The sequence below is a fragment of the Tenrec ecaudatus genome, chromosome X (assembly GCF_050624435.1).
Source record: "Tenrec ecaudatus isolate mTenEca1 chromosome X, mTenEca1.hap1, whole genome shotgun sequence".
NCBI lineage: Eukaryota > Metazoa > Chordata > Mammalia > Afrosoricida > Tenrecidae > Tenrec > Tenrec ecaudatus.
The window spans coordinates 167369175-167389847 of NC_134548.1; the positions used below are offsets into that span (position 1 = coordinate 167369175).

Consider the following 20673-nt stretch of genomic DNA (forward strand, 5'->3'; position numbering starts at 1 on the left):
TGTTCACTTTACAATGGCCAGACACTGTGCCGGGCCTTCCCTAAAGCCGTGTCAGCAGCAGCAGACAAGGGCACTGACCTCAAGAGTCAGAGAGTTTAGAAGGACAGCCACCTTGTGGGAGAGAGGGAGGAAATGAAGACACAGTGACCAGTTAGGGGCCTTGGTCATTGGGAGCCCAAGGCAAATCCAATTGGTGTCAAGGTCCTGAGGCCAGTGACCTGGGGAAATGGCCGATTCCTGCCTGGTGTGGCATGGTCACAATGACTGAGGCACTTCAGGGTTGGTGGGAATGTAGTCATATTGGACCCTGGGCAAATTTGATTCAATATACAGAGAAAGGGTCCAGAGACCAAGACAAAAGGTAGGAAAGTGTCCGAAGCTGCCAGATGGATGGGGCCCTGTCTGCCCTGTGACTCCTGATCTGATCGACCGTATGCTCTGGGGCACTTTGTAGTAGTCGGATTAGAGGCAAATCTGGTGCCTAATCTCCTATCCTGGCCAGAAGTTCTGGGTCCAGAGGATGGGGTGCTGAAGCGTATGCTGGCAAAGGGGTGGGGGTGGGGGGGCTTGAGTATCCTATTTCTCTGAACACAGGTGGGGACACTAGGCTGGAGCTATTTTTCACTTCCCCACCTCTTCTCTCAAACCTGCAGGTCTTGTCCAGTCTCCACCCACCTGCTTTTCATGCCCCCCCCCCACATTCTCCTGCCTCCACATTTGGGGAAACTGTGGGGCCAATTTGTCCCCCGCCCATGAGCTGGTGGGGAGGGGGAGGGCAGCTACCAGCATCCACGCCCTCAGAGGTGTGGGGTAATGTCTAGGGCAGTAATCTGCTTTTAGCTAAACTGGGACTTGATCTTCTGTTAGCCCTAATCATTGATTATCCCTTGCCTTCCCCATACCCCCTGGAAGAGACCAAGTGCCAAGACACCTGGCCTTCTCCGCCTCTTCCCTGACCCAGGCTCTTGAGCTAGGCCCTTCCCCAACCCAAGGGCACCCAGGGAGCAATGCTGAGCATGGTTATTAGCATAATGCTGGCCAAGGTCAAGGGCTCCAGTTTTTTCCATGTTGTGGCATTGGGAACTGGGGCAGCCCAATAAGGCCAAGAATGATTGAGTCTCTTGCTTGAACAGATGGTGCACCTGGGCCATAGGGAAGAGTCGGTCTGTCCCGCCTGGGACAGTGTAAGGTCATGGCTGACTCACCATCTTGTATTCACAGGTGGTCTCAGTTAGGGATCTCAGGAAAGACAGGCAGACAAAGTGGCTTGGAGGTGCACATCTGAAAGACTGAGGTTGAGTTTCGGGGTCAAACCTTGTTACATGGGGCTATGGGTTGAGCCTTGGTGCCCTGGGCAGGCCTTGGCTATGAGGCACGGGCAGTGAACGCATGTACTTTGTAAGACCCCCTGTGTGTGTGCTTGGCCCTGTGGTGACAGGCAAGTACTCCATCGTGGTAAGTGATGCCATTATCACCATGCCTTATGCTGGGGAACAGCTAATGGGGAGACAGCATGTGCAGATAGTCTATTAAGAGTCAGGGGGCCAGATCTACAAAACTGGAGAGGGGCTCAAGGGCAGGGGCTTTGAGGTCCAGGGTCCCCATCCCCACCCCCTACCCCAGAGATGTCCTCCTGAAGGAGTGACAAACTTGGGCCCAAAAGAGCACTCAGTTGAATAGCAAAAAAAAAAAAAAAAAAAAAAGGCAAGATGGGAACTGGAAACACAGGGCATCCACGGCGGATGATCCCTTCAGGGCCAGTGCTGAGAGTGGCAATACCGGGAGGGTGGAGGGAGGGTGGGGTGGAAAGGGGGAACCGATTACAAGAATCTACATATAATCTCCTCCCTGGGGGACAGACAACCGAAAAGTGGGTGAAGGGAGATGTCGGACAGTATAAGACATAATGATATAATAATAATTTATAAATTATCAAGGGTTCATGAGGGGGGGAGCGGGGAGGAAGGGGGGGAATGAGGAGCTGATGCCAAGGGCTTAAGTGGAGAGCAAATGTTTTGAGAATGATGAGGGCAAAGAAGGTACAAATGTACTTGACATAATTGATTGATGGATGGATTGTGATAAGAGTTGTATGAGCCCCCAATACAATGATTTTTTTAAAAAGGCAAGATGTTCATGGCACGTAATGTAATAGCCCATAAACCCCACATTGTGGCCACCGGTGCCACCATCTCACTGCACCCCCCCACCCACCACCCTCAGACCCTGGTCACCATGATTGCCTATTCTGGATATTTCCTAGAAATAGAATCGCACAGTATTTGTCCTTTTTGACCATGGCCTTGTAGATGTCCTGCCCCTGCCGTCTCCTGGTGTCTGCCTTCCAAGGGGAGGTGGGGGTGTCTCTCTGTGTCTGATTGCTGACCTCCCATGTGCAGCAGTTCTGGGTCTGTTCTCTCCATTTTGAGATGCCACTCACAGGGGATCCACTATGCTCTGGTGTGACCTTGTTAACAGGTGGGGGGAAATTGATTACCAACCAAGGTCACATTCACAGGAACAAGTGTTGGGACTTCTGTGCTGCTGTTGTGAAGAGTCGCCCATCAGTTCCAACCTCAGCACAGCCCAGTCCCACTTTGGCCTCACAATGATGCTGGTTGAGCCCATGGTCGCAGCCTCCGTGTCCATCCATCTCCTGGAGGACCATCCTCTTTTTTGCCACCCCCCTACTTGACCAAGCATTCTATTCCTGTAGTGTTAGGGTGCTGGCAGCCCCCAGGGGCAAGTTAACCCTGTCCTCAAGAGTCACTAGAAGTCACAATCCACTCAATGGCAGTGATTTTCAGCTTGACTTTTGAGAATGTCCTTCTCCAAGTCTCTCCTTGGACGTCATAGGACCTTTGATTCATCGTCCAGGTGCGCCAACCCCTGTCATTGAGTCCATTCTGACTCCCAGCTTCCTGATAGGCTGGCCTTCTTTACAGAAGGAGAGCGGGTTTGTCTGTCTTCCATGGGTTCAAACTGCTGGCCTTATAGCTAGCAGCCTACACACAACCCACTCTGCACACTGCCATCGAGTCCATGCCGACTCCTAGTGACCCTCTAGGACTGGGGAGAACTGTCCCTGGGGGTTTCCGAGATGAACTTTTTATGGGAGTAGAAAGCCTTATCTCTCTCCCATGGAGTGGCTGGTGGTTTCAAACTGCTGACTGAGCTGTTAGCAGCTTAATGCATCACCCACTATGCCAACAGAGTTCCCTCACCTGGCAGTGAGTCCACAGAACGCTCACTAGGCACGGGGCTTCTCTGTCCTATCACAGGGGAGCCCCTGGCTGGGCAGCAGGGCCCTGAGGACGGCTAGCTGGGAGAATGGTGACACCAAGACCACAGTCTTTGATTTGCTGTTTAGTGAGCTTTAGGGCCAACCAAGAGATGTTTCTGAAGGCAGCTGGTAGCCACGAGAGGCAACAGGTGCCAGATTGTGGACTCAGGCAGTCGACAGGTCCCGGGCACCCCTGCCAAGAACAGCGCCAGCAGAAGCCAGACTGCCATAGGAGAAGAGGGCAGGCAGAGAGGCGACATGTCCAGAACATTCAGTATGGCCTACTTTGTGAAGTGTAATTTTTGGGTTCTGGTCTGAGGCGCCTATAAACTCTGTTGGAGGGACTCCAGATACTGTGGCCACCCTGGGGGCTGGCACCCGAGCCTGGACAAGTAACCTGGTGACCACACCAACTGGACTCACCACTGAGTCCCCTCCTGACCCACCCATCAAAGCCTGACCCCCCACCCCTCCTGGGAGTGGTCCTACGTGCTGCAGGGCCTGGGCTCGGGGCCCACTCAATGGTTGAGTTGAGGAGGAATCCTGACAGGCTGAGCCTGGGGAGACCTTCCCAAGGAGAACCAGATGGGAAAGGCCAAGTTGGGGTTGGCCTGAATATCCTACTCTTTGGCTTCACAAACCTAAGAGCACCCAGGACATGGCGGGAAGCCAAGGAAGCCCAATCTCCCTGAGCTGTCCTTGTCCGCTCGCCTTAGAAACCAGCCCCTATTAAGAGATCAGAGAGTGAAGGGTTTGGGGAGCTTTTAAGGTGAGGAGGCCCTGGTTGATCCCGTCAGCTGGTATAAAGCACCATGACACCCCCCCCCAGACAGCGCACCAGGGCTGCGGGCACCAGGGACAGGGCTGTCAGAGCCATGGCCCAGCGGTGGGGCGCACACAGGCTCACAGGTGGGCAACTGCAGGACGCCAATGAGGACAGCACCCGCACTAGCATTTTTGTGTACACCAACAGCAACAGCACCAGAGGTGAGTCAGCAGCGATGGCCAACCCAGGACCTGAGGGCCTCTGGGTTCTCCCCATCCACCCCTACCCCAGTTGCATGGATCAGATGAGGCAATTTCCAAATATCAAACCACATGGTCGTCCCCACCCCAGAACGCACACTGAGGGGAAGCTCCTGGAGGGAGGGCCTGACCTCTGCCCTAGGGGTTGCCAGCCCTCCAGGGTGCAGCCAAGGATCCCCTGCCAGCCTCTCCTCAAGCCTAAGCCCCCTTGGAAACACCGCCAGGTCCTGCGCCATCCTCACAATCCTTATGTTGGAGCCTAGTGCTGCAGCCTATGTCCGTGCATGTCATTGAGGGCCTTCCTCTCTCTGTCCTTCCTTGTTCATGCACACAAGTGAATTGCAGTCACCCCTGTGCGGGTACCACTACTCCCCAGTTCCCATTGTCTTCATCGTCCTCCCCGCTCCTGGTCTCTACTGTAATTGGCCACCGAAGTGAGATTACACACTGATTTCACAAAGCATGACATTTTGAGCTCCCGATAGACCCCTTGATGTTTGCCCATCATCTGTGGATGGGCACTTGAGTGGGTATCACTGCTGTAAGCAGTGCTGCTGTGATCAGGGGCACGGAAACTAGTTCCCTATATAGAGCCAACTGGGGCCCTTAGATTGTCAGCCATCTTAGGGCATCTGAAAACATCCCACTAGCCAGGGGGATGTCAGGGGCTAGGTGGGGACTGGCAACTGGCAGCTAGGGTTGTGGCGTGATGGCTGTAAATTGCTCCACCTTCCCTGGTGTGACTGGGAGTCACAAGATCCCTTCATTGTCGGTGGTGACCGTGGGATGGCATCTGAGTCTTCACAGAAAGGCCACCAGGGGGAGGCATTGGAGAGCAGACTTGCTTTCTCACAGATCTAGACTAGGGATCCAAGTGCAAACTAATGTCACACCTTGTCTGGAGTCCTGGGTGTTCTCTGCTTCCTTCGCAATTCCCACAGGGCCCGTGCATGTGCCTCAAAGTCTAATCTGCCCTTTTTATAACTCAGAAGCGCTTAGCTTTTGACCCCTCCGTATTCAGCTGTGATCTGATTAAGGTGACAAAGAAAACCCGATGTCCCAACAGGATTACACCCACAGGTGTGGGCTGGGGGACACCATCTAATCCCAAACAGCTGGGTACTCTGGGCCAGAAAGGAAACGACAAGTGTTGGTGAGGCTATGTGCACAGTGGTTTGTGGGGGCAAAAAGGTTGGCAGTTGCTTACAAAGTTAACCATAAAATGAACACATGGCCCAACAATGCCACTCCTAAGACTTGTTTCCACCAAGGCCCGCAGCAGGAGACTTGATCGGGCCACACGAGGGCATGTTGCTCAGTTCTCAGAGAACAGAAGTCCTAGCACAGGCTGCAACCTGAATGAATCTTGCCAGTGTGTTTTATGATACCACTTCTAAGAAAGCTATAGAACAGGCGAATACATAGGCAGACTGACGCATGTTGGGCTGCACTCCACAAAGTTAGCAGTTCGAAACCACCACTTGCTCCATGGGAAAAAGACGGACCTTTCTACTCCTGCCAAGAATTATTCTCTGAAACCCACAGGGGCAGTTCTGCCTGGTCCTATAGGGGTGCTATGAGTTGGCATCGACTTGATGGCAGTGGGTTGGGTTGAATTGGGTTGGGTTTGCAGCAGCTGAGGAGAGGGAGATGGACCACAGAGTTTCTGTTTAAGGTAGTGACCAAGTTTGGTGGTGATTGCCAAACAAGAAGTGGCAGTGGGGAAAAGGGTACCTCCTCCACACGGGAGTACATGATGGAGGTGCCGTGGCCTGTAGATGGGGCACTTGGCCAGCCCACGGAAGGGCAGCGTCCTTTGGGAGCAGAGATGCAGCCCCAGAGAGACATGGCCTGCGGGTGGGAAAGCTTGCAGAGAGCCGGGCTGGTGAGTGGATGAGTCCGTCCACAAATGCCCCCCCCCAGCCCCATCCTGACGGCCCTGCCCTCTCGGCTCTAGGCCCCTTTGAAGGCCCCAACTACCACATTGCCCCACGGTGGGTGTACCACCTCACCAGCACCTGGATGATCTTCGTGGTCTTTGCCTCCGTCTTCACCAACGGGCTCGTGTTGTTGGCCACCATGAGGTTCAAGAAGCTGCGCCACCCTCTGAACTGGATCCTGGTGAACCTGGCAGTGGCTGACCTGGCAGAGACCATCATCGCCAGCACCATCAGCGTGGTGAACCAGATCTACGGCTACTTCGTGTTTGGCCACCCTCTGTGTGTCCTGGAGGGCTATACCGTCTCCCTCTGTGGTAAGAGAGCACTGGGTGGTCTGGTCCAGCCTCAGAGGCCTGGGGTGTCCACGCTAAGAAGCTGGGACTTTATTTGGTGGGAGACCCTGGAATTGGCTAGAAGTGGAAGGCGAGGCTGAGCAACTTAAACCCAAATAGGGAGAGGAAGGCAGGCAGGACCTCGGAGAAGCTTCTCGACAGTGAACGTTTAGATGTCCTGCCAGTCCCTGGGCTCTGTGGCCATTAGGAAGCAAGCTGAGTGTACATACTTCATGTGGCTGCCTGGGTGGTCAGCCCCCACCTCACTGCTGCCCACACTGACCTCCAATTCCAACTCCTTGCAGTGGGGGTGGGGTGGGGGGCATGCTGTAGTTATTTGAACCTTACTTCCACAACCCTGCGAAGGAGGCAGGGCTCTAACTCCCGTTGCTGGCCTGCACTTGCTTAAAGTCCTGCACTCCCTTCAAAGTACAGAGTGGGAGCACCCAAGGAAGGTGGGGCCAGCAAGTCCAGCCTCAAGGTGGCCTCAGCCGTCACATGTCCTTTCCTGAGAGTCCCCACGTCTCCTGCTCCTACCTGTCTGTGGGCCAGCGTGTCCCTGGGTGGCAGCAAATGCCTGGCAGATGCACCAAGCAGCACACTGAACCAACTAGCTGTCGACTCCTAGCAGCCCCACAGGACAGAGGAGAACTGTTTCCGAGGCTGTACCTTTCACCCAGGAAGCAGCTGATGGCTTCGAACTACTACCTTTGTGCTGTACAGTGCAGCACCTAACCTATTACATCACCAGGACTCCTCACCAAGAGCGCTCATGCAAAATTTTTATCAAGAATTAATCAGAAAAAAAAGAAGTGTTCAGAAAAATTTCTATTTTGTCATATATCTTTTTCCCACAGTAAAAATAATGGTAATTCAGTTTTTTGCCAAAGTGTTCAATAACGGGGGGGGGGGAACTGGGGGGAGTCGGAATTGGTTGGATGGCAGTGATTGAGCTAATGGTGGCCTAGTGAATGACACATTGGGCTTCTGACATCAAAGTCAGCAGTTTAAAAGGAGCAGGCTCTTCAAGGGAGGAAGACGATACTTGCTGCTCCCATAAAGAGTTACAGTGTGCAGGTCTGTCTAAATAAGACAGGCTGGATGAACAATCTGGAGGAGAAAACAAGGGGACTGATGGCTCCAGGGGACATGGGAGAGGGGGAGGAGGGGAAAGGAAGTGGTGTTAACAAATCAAGGGACAGGGGAACAAGTGAGCCAAATAGGTAGTGAGGAGGGTATAGGAGGACTGATAGGGCGTGATCAGGGGTAATGTAACCGAGAGGAATTATTGAAACCCAAATGAGGCTGAGCATGATAGTGGGACAAGAGGAAAGTCAAAGGAAATAGAGGAAAGAGCTGGGAGGCAAAGGGTATTTAAGGAGATCTAAATAAAGGCATGTACATATGTAAATATATTTATATCAGAGGATAGGGAAATAGATCTATGTGCATATATTGATAGGTTTAGTATTAAGGTAGCAGATGGACATTGGGACTCTACTCAAGTACTCCCACAATGCAAGAAAATGTTGTTTTTTTAAACTGGTATTCCATGATGCTCACCTTCCCTACATGATCGCTGAAGACAAAACGGGTGCATAAGCAAATTTGGCGAAGAACGCTGATGGTGTTCAGCTATCAAAAGATATAGCTTCTTGGGTCTTAAAGGCTTGATAGTTAACAAGGGGCCATCTAGCTCAGAAGTAACAAAGCCCACATGAAATAAGCACACCAGGCTGTGTGATCTTGAGGTGTCGAAGGGATCAGGGATCAGGCATCAAAGAACAAAAAATCATATCACTGTGAATGAAGGGGTGCGCAGATTGAGGACCCAAGAGCCATCTGTAGGCAACTGGACATCCCTTACAGAAGGGTTGCGGGGTGGAGATGAGCCAGTCAGGGTGCAGTGCAGCACTGATGAAACATACAACTTTCCTCTAGTTCCTAAATGCCACCCCCCCACTATCATGATCCCAATTCTACCTTACAAATCTGGCTAGACCAGAGGGTGTACACTGGTACAGATAGAAACTGGGATCACAGGGAATCCAGGACAGATGATCCCTTCAGGGCCAGTGCTGAGAGTGGTGATACCGGGAGGATGGGGTGGAAAGGGGGAACCAATTACAAGGATCTACATATAACCTCCTCCCTGGGGGATGGACAACAGAAAAGTGGGTGAAGGGTGACATCAGACAGTGTAAGCTATGACAACATAATAATTTATAAATTATCAAGGGTTCATGAGGGAGGCGGGATCGGGGAAGGAGGGGGGCGGAAATGAAGAGCTGATGCCAAGGGCTTAAGTGAGGAGCAAATGTTTTGAGAGTGATGAGGGCAAAGAATGTACAAATGTGCTTTACACAACTGATGTATGTATGGATTGAAAAAAGAGACTATAGGGGCACTTCTTCTCAGTCCTCTAGGGGCACTAGGAGTCAAATCCACCCGTGGCTGTGAGTTTAGTTCTGAGTTAGGGGCAGTAGGTGTACCACCTACTGACATTTCAAATATCCTATCTGAGATGTCCATCAGGTGCTGTGCTCTGTCACATACTTTCACTAGGGAAGCACATGTTTCACTTTGATTACAGGCCAGTGGGAACCAAGATGTCCTTGGTTGGTGGCCAAGGGGTGAGAAGGTGCAGAGGCAGCAGGCTACCTGATGGCTTCTCTCCCTCCCTCCTGCTTTCCTCCCTCTTCTCTCCATTCTTGTAGTCTGTGTGTGGCGGTCGGACTCCTGTTCCAGAAAAACCCACCTGGATGAAGGGGAAAGAGTGAGCAGGGGTCAGTAGGGGAGGAAAGGGGTGGGGCCCAGGCACAGGAAAGAACTCGATAAAAAGGAAATGAGTCCCACAGCCACTGAGTGCCCAGGGGCCATCAGTCAGTCCCCAGCCCAATGCCATGGCAAACATCTTTTCCATGGTGAGTTTCTCAGGACGGTTGCTCAAAGGGATGGGATAATCTTAGAGGCTTGGGGTGATCTTTGAACACAGCCTGCTCCCCCCACAGGGATCACAGGCCTCTGGTCACTGGCCATTATTTCTTGGGAGCGATGGCTGGTAGTCTGCAAACCCTTCGGCAATGTGAGATTTGACGCCAAGCTGGCCATCATGGGGATCGCATTCTCCTGGGTCTGGTCTGCCATCTGGACGGCCCCGCCAATCTTTGGTTGGAGCAGGTAAGGGTGTAGGAGCCCCAGTGGGGAATTGAGGCAAGGGTAAATTTGGGACTCTGTGACTTTGGAGAGCATCATGGCCTGTCTCTGAGCCTCTGCATGCTGTGAGGGGATGGGTCCGGCTCTGCCTGAGAGCCCACCAGGGTGTGATGTCCAGGAAGCTGGCAAGAACAGGAGCCAGGCGGTTGCTGGAGAGGCTTGAGACCCACTTTAGCTAATCATTATTGAGGTGTGCCAGGGACATCGGGAAGGAGAGCACCCCTCAGCCATGAAGTTACTGGTTAGATGTCATAGACTGAATGAGACATTCCAGGTAGAACCTAATACCCATGTCCCCTCTGGCCACCGAGAGGAGGGCTTCATGGCCACGTGGAAGTGTCTCTAGTAGCCCCCAGGAATGAGCACCAGAAGCTAGAGATCTTTGTGGAGAGGGGACGTGGCTGTCCCAAATGTCCCTGGCATTTGCAATCGAAAAGTGGATGTGAGACCTACAAAGGGGCACAGACTTAGCACAGAGCCCCGTACTGTGCCTGCCTCAGTCAGGCCCCTGCCTGCAGGTACTGGCCCCACGGCCTGAAGACCTCGTGCGGCCCCGATGTGTTCAGTGGCAGCTCGTACCCCGGGGTGCGGTCCTACATGATCGTCCTCATGATCACATGCTGCATCATCCCCCTCAGCATCATCGTGCTGTGCTACCTCCACGTGTGGCTGGCCATCCGAGCAGTAAGTGCACCACCCCGAGTCCCACAAGACTCTGGACTACTCACATCGCCAGGGGCCCCACTGGCTCCCTTGCCACCACCCTCGGTAGCCAAGCCCATTTCCCAGAGACTTTGAGGTGCTGTCCAGATCAGGCAAATGACACCTACAAATCTAATGGACCCATGGCACAGCTCAGCCAGACTTGCTCGTGCTCCGGCAGGCTGCCCCCAGAGAAAGGCCAGCACTGAGGCTGGGCCCTGGGATGCTACCTACTCTACTGTCCCTTTACCACTCTCCTCCCTCTGGGGTGGGGGCACACTGCCCATGCTGCTGTGGGCACCCAGTCAGATCAGCTTGTGCTCTCACACCCTTGTTCCCTGGAGCCCAATCCTGGCCTGTCCGTGCACTCCCAAGCTACAGGTGCCTGTGCCTTCCTGCTGGCCGGCCCCTCTGCCCAGCACCCCTCTCTCAAAGCACAGGAGTTGGGCAGGCACGGCTCGGCTCACTCCAGGGAAAGGAGTGGCTGTGACCTTGCAGCAGCCAGCCCTCCTCTGAACAGACTCCTGGGGGCTGCTGGCTACTCTCCACTCAGGACTCCCCTGCTGTGTCCCACCAGCAGGGCTGTGGGCCCCTTCCTGCAATGCCAGAGAGCTTGGTAGAAGGCTACACTGGCCAACTTCAGCAGCAAAGCCTGGGACACCCCCAAGAAGAGGTGGACAGGGGATAAGAATGGGCCACCTCTCCCTGCCTCACAGCTGCTTGTGGCTGGGCATGGCTGCCTCTCCCTTGCAGGTGGCAAAGCAGCAGAAAGAATCCGAGTCCACCCAGAAGGCTGAGAAGGAGGTGACACGCATGGTGATGGTGATGATCTTTGCCTACTGCCTCTGTTGGGGGCCCTACACAATCTTCGCGTGCTTTGCCGCTGCCCACCCTGACTACTCATTCCACCCTCTGATGGCAGCCTTGCCAGCTTACTTTGCCAAAAGTGCCACTATCTATAACCCCGTCATCTATGTCTTTATGAACCGGCAGGTAAGTACTGCCATGGACTGCCCCACTGGATCATGTCTTTGACAAGGAAAGGGGGAGGCTGATCAGATCTTGCAGGACATGGCCTTGAAAGAGTTAAGCATGTGACTGGGCACACACGGGGTGCTTGGTCCTTGGCTCGATGGCCTGCATCTAGTCCCCTAGATGAATGAACCAGACTAGCAAAGCCAGAGGCTCTTTCCAATCTTTGGGGAATGGTCCCGCAGTGTGACACTGCCCACCCTCCACCCTCCCGGCAGGTGCCTGGTCATCTGGGAATGCAAGGAATCACCTATGCCCTGGTCCTGTCTCTACCTGGGCTTCTGAGGGCACCGAAGGTCTGAGGTCACTAGGGAGCACTTAACTAAGCACACCACCAGCCTGAGCACCTAATGTGGCTGTGATTCACGGCAACAACATGTGTCGTCTGCAAGGCCATTCTTTGGGGGCTGGGCTACTACCTTCGAGATTGGAGTGGTTCAATTCCACAAGCCACCATGTGAAAGGAAGATGAGGCTGTCTGCTCTGTCCAGACAGACAGGCAATCTCAGACACCTTATCGAGCATCACTGAGCTGGGTTGGGTTGCTTTGATCTCAGTTGTGGCTACTGTGTCTGTTCCGTCTTGATGACCCTCCAGGCTGGCTCCCCGTCCCCTAACTACAGCTCTCTGTCCTCGCAGTTCCGGAACTGCATCTTGCAGCTTTTCGGCAAGAAGGTGGACGACAGCTCCGAACTCTCTAGCACTTCCAGAACAGAGGCCTCATCTGTCTCTTCTGTGTCGCCTGCCTAAGTCTCCCCAGGGGTTCGGTCTCCCACCCCTCCCCTGAGAAATAAGCATAGTTTCTCTTGGCCTCCCCCACCTGCAAACAGGTCCTCCAAGTGGCTGGGCAGTTTGGGACACCTTGCCAGTCACTGGTTTGAAGCGCGGGAAGGAAAGGACCAAGACTCTGCACTCCACGGGCTTTAATCATCCGCAGTCATTTGAGGGGAGCCTGAATGTTGGGGAGCCAGAGCAGTTGGGAGGCTCTCAGTGGGCCAGGGCTATGGACTCAGGAAGGGGCTGCAGCTGGACTCTTGGAGGCGTAGGGAGGGAGACCCTCAACACCCAGCAAAAGACAAATCCTGCCTGTGGTCTTTCCAGACCCTACGTCTCTTCTGCGAGAGGCTTGGGGTCCCTGGTATAGAGTCTCCACTTAGAGGCAACCCAAGCCTGCCAGTCAGCGGTGGCGATGGCATGCCGCTTCTGCCAAATCAGCACCCCGAGCCCTATGAGCACGAGGGAGGTGCACATGCGCAGGCGCGTCTTGAAGAAGGGCCAGGGGAAAGCACACATGGTGGAAATGCAGACCAAGAGGATGGTGGCCAGAGTGAGGAGCAGGCTGATGAACTTGAGCAGGAACTCCCTTGGCCGGTTCCAGATCTGCTTCGCTAGTTCTTGCTGGGCCACCTGCTGGAGGCCCTCCAGCTTAGTGACCCGACTCTGGAATGTCTCCATGACCTCCTGCAGGTGACAGACCCACAAGTATACTTACTTCCCCCGTCAGAATCATGAGCGTTCCTCCAACATGCCCTGCCAAGCTTGAGGGACTACTCTCGCACCCAGCATCTCCCAGCGCCAAGAGCCTGCTGTCAGCCGGCCAGTTAAGGGCTGGAAGGCACAGTTTTCAAAAGAATCTCCCCCCCCCCCCATTGAACTGAAGCCACCTTGATTACAAGAGCTGCCTTCCTGAATGACCGCAGATGCCCAAACTAGGTAGTAAGGAATAGTGTGTGGCCTTAAAGGATGGGCCCCACAAGTTGAGAGTTCCCTGGTTTTGCTTCTTAGACTATCAGACTTCCCTGTCTCACCAGACAGGCCCACATTCTTCTCCCTAGCCTGTGTGCCAGGCCCCCTGGGGGTTCTCACCCAAATCTCCTTGGCTCTCTCATAGGACAGGTAGGCCATTTTCTCCTCAGTGGAGGCTAGAGTCTGTTTGAGGTAGTAAACCTCATCCAGGTAGCCCTGCAGGTGGTTGTCCGCCTGTTCCACCAGCAGCTGTTGCCTTGGGAGATAAAGACAAAAGAACAACCTTCAGCCCTTTGCCCTGAGTTTGGGCTAATGGTGACCTTTCTGTACCCAGCAAAGCCCTACCTCCTTCCCCAGGGTTCTTGGGAGGCCCACCCCCAGCTGCATGCCATTTACTCACCACCCCACTATGCATATATGTATTTTATACACACTTTTTGGTAACAGCTTACAAACAGCATTCTCGACTTGAGATCATCGAGAATCCCCTCTGAAAGACTTGTTCAATTTCACACACATTCCCCAGCTGCCGTGTCGGTCTAATTCCATGAACACCGCTTGTCACGGGGAAAGGCCACAGAAAGCAAAGTAAGGGGGTGCCGGGGGTTGGGAGCAGCGGGGTGTGGGGTGGGATGACTGCTCATGGGTGTGGGGGTCTCCTTTTGGGAGTGATGGAAATGTTCTGAAGTAGGTCATGGGGATCACTGTGCAGAGCTGTGCCTGAATTGTACACGTGGAAAGGGTGACATTGATGGTATGTGAATTCTCTCCCAATAAAGCTGCTATACAAACAGACAGTGGCCGTGGCTGGGCCATTGAGTTGACTTTCTTACAGTCACTGAAATGGACATTTTAAATGGTACACTTTATGGAATGTAAATTATGGATACACACGCCAACCACCACTCCGTGCTGTGAGCCCTGTTATATACCTTGCCTGTAGTGGCAGGGACAGCTCAACAGCCATGGGGAGGAGAGGCTCAGGGGAGCACAACGAGCAGCTCTTGGTTTGACAAAGGCCAGGCCCTTTGGGAGTCAGGCTTTGCAGAGCTAGCTCCTTAATGCATCTAGCCCTTGGGGACAAAGTTAGGCCAGTTTCTTAGCCATAAGCAAATACCTTAAGGAATTGAGTCACTGGACTTGAGGGCTTAGGTTCATAGCCTCAGGGGACATGGGGGTCACTTGACATCACACAGTCCACAAATGCAGAGTTTGACAGCTTACTTTGGTCCTGAAAGTTTTTGAGTGACCATCTGAGATGCAACTAATGACCTCTCCTCAGCCAGGGCAAAGAAGAAAGACTCAAAGAAACAATGTGTCCAAAGGACTAATGTACCCCAGAAATCACTGCACCCACTAGCCTGAGACTAGAGCAACTACCATAGATGGTGCCAAGCTACCGCCACTCCGAAGCAAGGAAAGAAAAGAAAAAAAGGTCCAGACTGCCTGGTCAAAAAGACCCTGACAGAAGCCCCGAGGCTGTGTCCTTCCAACACCCATCAAGTCCGCCTGGCCCTGACCTCTCTCCCCTGGACACTGCCATCAAATGGATTCCAACTAAGAGTGACCATGCAGGACAGATCAGAACTGCTCCCTAGGCTTTCCAAGACTGCACACCTTTATGGAAGCAGCCTGATTCATTATTGACCTGTGGAGTGAAGGGTAGGCTAGAACTACCGACCACCACACCCCCAGGGCCCTTCAGCCACAACAGACCTATGAAATGAGTGATAATACTGGTGAGGATCATGCTCCCAGAACAATCCACCATCTGCCACAGCATTTTCCCCCAGCAAGCTTCAGCAGAGATGCAGGGTGGGGCGGGAGGAGTGTGGCTACAGTGAGGGAGGCAGCAAGCAGGACCAGAAGGACCTGCTCAGCAAACATTCCCTCACGGCACAGCAAGAGGGGGGAAGGAGATCTGGGGCGGATTGAAGGTCTGAGTAAGCGGGAGAAGGAACGCAGGCCTGAGAGGGAAATACCTCAAAATTCAAACACCTGGTGTCCCCAGGCAGCTGGGAGGGGTCGGCAGCAACCTCCGTGAAGAGCCCACGTAGCCTTGGGGCCGGGCTGCTGAGAAGAGGAGAGGAGGGGAATCCACTAGAGCGCTGCCCTCTGGCGTCGGGGAGCGAGGTCAAAGCAGGCGTGGTGATGGCTGTGGACTCCCGGTCCAGACCACCAGCCACACACCCAGAGGTGTTGCATGGAGCGGGGCAAGCTTGATTGGGTGGTTCCAGGAGGCCGTGAGGGACCCTCACAGGGTCATAAAGGAGCTGAGAGGTCCCTTGGGGAATAGCATTCTCTGGGAAGAGAGTCAGCTGACATCCGGCTGAGGCTACTACTACCCACTGAGAGGGAGCTGACTGGGGTTCCACTGTAAGCAGACTCCTCGTTCCTGTCTTCTTATTCACACGGAGGAATGAGACACAAGAATACTCCAGGTGTTCACGGGGACAAGTATTTTCCGACTCCAGTCCTCGTGAATCACAGCAGTCAATGAGCACATTCCTGGTTGTGGACTGCTAGGAAAGAACACAGTGGGATGGGCTTTGGAAGAGAACGTCAACGGACACGGGACAGCTGGCCCTTGACCACCACAGGTTTGACTTGGCTGAAAACTTGCTGAAACAGGTGAACTGCTTGGTGGGTGTAGATTGCGTTGGGAAGGACAGGTGTCGCGTCATGGTTGCGGCTTCTCCTGTAGGTGGGCATGCTTGGCTCTTTTTGTAAAGGACTTTTTTCTCTCTTGTATTGCGAAGGCAGCATTGTGTGTGCTGAACACAACCTCCCAGTGGTGCCCGCCAACCGTTGACATCGCCAGTAAGGCCTCGCCCAACAGTCGTCAGGGTCTACAGGGGTCAAAAGTGAGACGTGGATCTTCCACTGCGTAGGAGGTCAGCACCCCAACTCTTGTTGCTCACGACTCAGCTTTCTTTTCTAGTTTAATCCCAATTTTATTAGCGCTCCCATCAGCCAGCTGAATTCATTTCAGCCCCTTGCCGCCACAGTGAACCGGGAACTTCACGTTATCCTTGTTCTGCTTGATCTTGACAGACTCGGCGTCCTTGTGCCAAGCTGTGAGCAGAGTCCTTGATCTCTTCAATTTTCCGAGGCGAGGACTAACACATAAGCTGCCAGAAGCGAAGAGATCGGCTCTATTTCCTTACAGACTTGCCACTGTTGTGGTGGGGGCTGGCTCTTCTCCCCATCTCTTCCTCTATCAAAGCCCCTCTCTGCCCAGCCTGCAGCAGCACTGGGGAAAGCACGTCTCCAGTACAAACTTGCCCAACAGGCGGGGTTTCTCCCAGAGCATATGCCGCCATGCGCCTCCGGAGAAGGGCCTTTGGGACAAGTGAGTTAGCACTTCTGGTCTGTAGTGTGGAGGAGTCATCTAAGACAGAGAAACTGATGTGAGTGTGACCAGGTCGTGCATGGACAGGGGGCTCAAGCAGGAGGAGCAAGGTGCCAAGTGAGGGGAAATGTGGGGGGGGGGGCGGAAGGGGAGCAGCCCACAGGCAGGTTGGAAGAAGTGTTAAGAGGAGAACAAAAAAGTGCCGCCATGCCCAGGTATCCCTCACCCAGCATCTCATCTGCTTCCTCGGGGCCAGTGTCAGAGCAGTCCAGACCAACTAAGACAGCCCGTGGCCTGCTGATGAGCTGCCACCGCCCTGTGGTTCCGAGGTGCTGCCGAGAGCTCCTTGCATCGGTGCACATGGGGCAGAAACAAGCAGCCTCACCGAAGGAGGGCGCCCAGAGAAGGACCCCAAGGATGCACAGAGGCTTTCTGAAACCGTCCGGGAGCCCTTTCCCTGTTGGCGGCCTAGACTGATGCCACCGAAAGCCAACTGGAGTCCCTGCACAAGGGAGAGAGAAAGAGAGAGATAGGCAGAGACAGAGACACACAGAGAGAGGATATCATGCCCAGTCTGTGTTTTGAGCTAGGTGACAGGAGCCAGAGGTAGAGGGACTCCTCAGTGTCTGCCCCCCTCCTCCAGCCCCGCATGGCCACTGCCTCATGCCATGCATGACGAAGTCAGAGAGGATCGCCTCCACATCCCAGCCAACCTGCCCTGGGCCCATGAGCGGTGTAAGGCTGCCGCCCTGGCCTGTGCCCGCAGCCACCTCACCTGTAGCTGGTCTCCTGCAGGGTCTTCAGTGACTGCTGCAGGTTGACCTGGCACTGCTCCTTGAGGCACTCACAGGACACTTGGAGGCAGAGGTGCTCCTTCTTGATCTCCGCCAGCTCCTCCTTCATCTTCTGCACAACCTGCTCATACTTCTGCAGGGTGCCCTGATTGCTGGGGCGAGTGACCTTGGGCCGTCTGGTGGCCAGGCGCTCTTTCCTGGCTGGGTTGTGGGCCTTGTTGTGGGACAGTGGTGTCTGGCACTGGGCCTGGCTGCAGGGGGCCTTCCGCTGGGCGCTCTTGGGCTGGCTGCCCTCCTCCAGCTCCTGCAGCTGTCGGTGGTAGCGGCCGAGCTTTCGCTCTATCTGGGCGATGGTGGCACAGGTGCGCTGGTTCACTTTCTCAAAGACCTGCCGGATGTGTTGCGCCTGGTGCCGGTCAGCTTTGGCCACCAGTTTGAGGTAATCCATGGTGTTGGCGTCCCGTTTGCCCTTCTCCACTCGCAGCTGCTCCAAGAGGTGGAAGATGCGGTGGCGGATGGTCTCCTTCGGGTTGTCTTCGTAGAGTGACAGGGCCCTGGTGGAGGGGACGCTGTGGGAGAGCGCTGAACTTGGGGGTGAACATTCTGCCTGCAGTGGGAACAAACCATCAGCAAATGGATTAGGTTTGGACACAGGCACATGGGACATGCATCTGCTCACAGAGGCAGTCCCCCTCCACACAGCACTCACCCCAGACACTACAACACCCTGTACCCTACTCTGGCTCTCGGAGAACCTCGAGAACCCTCCATCCCCTGCAGATCGGCCCCCTTGGAGCGTGGATCTCTCTGGTTTTCGCAATTAAGATTTCCCAATTGTGGGTCTCATTTCATAAAGGGCTGCCGTTGCAAAGCACAGAACAAACACTTTGCCAATGGGGTTAGAATGTAAATCTCCCTGCCCAGCCCGCTGATCTCCCCAAGAACAGCAATACCAAGGGGCTGCAAAAAGTTTGCGGAACTGTCCCCTTGCCAGGGTGGGCAGGGAGATTTTCATTCGAACCAGCTCATTCACTCCACACGAGCCTACTGGGGGACTACCATGGGTACACGCAGACACAGGCTCTGCTCTCATAGAGCTGGGGGGGGGGGGGCAGGGGCTACATGCTACTCTCAGCCAGCTCAAATCCTGGTGGCCTTGAGCCACCTGAGTTTCCCTGTCACCAGCACAGGAGAGTGAGGAGCTAGGAACCCTAGGGGCCCGATCAGGCACTGCCACCTTCTTCTTCCTCTTGGAAACTGCAAGGAGCACCACCTCAGTCCGTCTTCTTCTTCTACTTTCTCTGTCCTTCCTTTGTTTTCTAAGTTCCCACTGGGATGTAGGTGGAAGTTTACAAGGCCAAGTGTATTCTGTTAAATTCCCAAAGTGGCTATGGGACACACAGAGACTGGGGGACCTGACCCAAGCGCCTGTGATAGGAGTGTCCACTTTAGCCCACATGTGGAAGTCATGCATCTTTACATACACGTGTCAGGTATCACAACTTTTAAATATGTTAAGCTCCCATTTACCAATCCATACACGTTTTGCTTTGTAGCACTGATTGCAAGGGTCTGTGTCTTCCATGACAGGCCACTTATAGCTCCAGGGGCACACCACAAGGAGACAGGTTAGCACAGCCAAGACAGAAATAAGTGTTGACAGGGATGTGGAGTAACAGTGAGGCAGGTGCCTGGTCATGGATTAACTTGTAGTCGGGGCTGTACATGTTAAGCCCTCTCCCTGCAGTTCTAATTCTACTGGGGATGAGCCATGGATATCAGGCTATCAAGGCGGGCTTCCTGTAGGCTGTATCCTGAGGCCAGAAGGCGAGTTGATGGAGGCAGCAAAAGCAGCAGAGAAGGGGGAGCGATGTCAGGGCTCATGAAGCTCACTCAAATACCTTCTTCCAGAGCTGACTCACAGACAGAGCCAGCGCCCTGAAGTAGACGGCTAGTCTCCTGAGCTCTGAGCAAGCCAGCGTGTGTGTTAACGGTGCCCATGCGGGCTCTTTCTGGTACTAAGGTTCTCAACCGCCAGTAGCCTGAAACAGCGACAGAACGTATCCTTATGCTCCCCAAAGAAACTCCACACCCACTGCCATCGGGTCCATGTGGACTCCTAGCAACCCTGTAGGATGGGAGCGCTGCCCCCGGGGGTTCCCCAGACTGTCACTCTTGACAGGAGTAGAGCGCCTCGTCTTTCTCCCCTCGAGTGGCCGATGATTCCTAACTGCTGACCTTGCAGTTAGCAGCCCAACGTTAGGGAAACTAACTACAGGCTCCAAACGCATGCCTGCTACTGTTTAGGGATGTACTCACAGGCAGTACCAATATAAAGAAAAGCAGGACAGGAATGATGTGTCAATAAAACAGGTAAATGAAAATAACTTTTAAAAAGAAAAGCAAGAGACATTGGTAGCATAACCATTACATCAGCAGCTCCCACTTAGGTGAAAGCAGGAGGCGCCGATGGGGCGGGGCCCATAGCGATGCCAGATACGTCTTTCTGTCCCTACGTTAGATGGCACAATATTTGATGTATGAGGGGGGCTTCCAAATGCTTGTGGGGAAATTCCATTTACCTCTAATTCCATTTTTTTCCTTTTTAAAATTCCATTTTTTCCAGCAATTTTCTGAAGTCCTCGTGTATGATATGGCCTTCATCTTAGATATGACTGGAGAGATTATTCCAGAAATCAAGCTCACTGCCAACAAGTCACTTCTGACTCATGGTGACCCTTATGGACAGAGTACATCTCCCCCTGTCCATTGGTTCCCAAGGCCATCAATCTGTAGGTCGACTGTCTTAAACAGATCTGTCTTAGAAGATTTACAACAAAAATGCTCCTTAAAAGTGAGGATAGTGAGACTTGGTCTCACATACTTTGGACATGTTATCAGGAGAGACCAATCTCTGGAAGAGAACATCACGCTTGAGAAAGCAGGTGGTGACAGCAAAAAGGAAGATCTTTGACAAGATGGACAAACACAGAGGCGACAACAATGGAGTGAAGCATAACATCAATTGTCGGGGTGGCAAAGGACCGGGTGGTGTTCACTCCCTTGTGCACAGGATCACTACTGAGTGAGAACAAACTCAACAGTCCCTAACAAGAAGAACCAATCTGTACGGGAGCAGCAAGACGGGTCTTTCTCCCATGGAGCAGTTGGCGGCTTAAATCTACTGACCTTGAGGTTAGCAGCCCACCCCGGAACCTGCTATGCTATCAGGGTTCCTCAGCGAGAGAAT

The 20673-nt window shown here is 53.6% G+C and overlaps 2 protein-coding genes across 2 annotated transcripts; one reads left to right on the forward strand and one right to left on the reverse strand.

The window, feature by feature from the left end:
* Positions 1-4158: 4158 nt before the first annotated feature.
* On the forward strand, positions 4159-12281 carry LOC142434304 (long-wave-sensitive opsin 1). The gene is made up of 6 exons (XM_075539023.1): positions 4159-4270; positions 6267-6563; positions 9593-9761; positions 10316-10481; positions 11253-11492; positions 12171-12281. The coding sequence occupies exons 1-6, from the start codon at positions 4159-4161 to the stop codon at positions 12279-12281; spliced, it is 1095 nt and encodes a 364-aa protein (XP_075395138.1).
* A 354-nt stretch (positions 12282-12635) lies between these two features.
* Positions 12636-19150, reverse strand: TEX28 (testis expressed 28). Its single transcript, XM_075538510.1, has 4 exons — positions 19115-19150; positions 17405-18030; positions 13398-13533; positions 12636-12992 (listed from the first exon to the last, which is right to left on the reverse strand). Exons 1-4 carry the CDS (start codon positions 19148-19150, stop codon positions 12636-12638), a joined length of 1155 nt encoding a protein of 384 aa, XP_075394625.1.
* Between the last annotated feature and the right edge of the window lie 1523 nt (positions 19151-20673).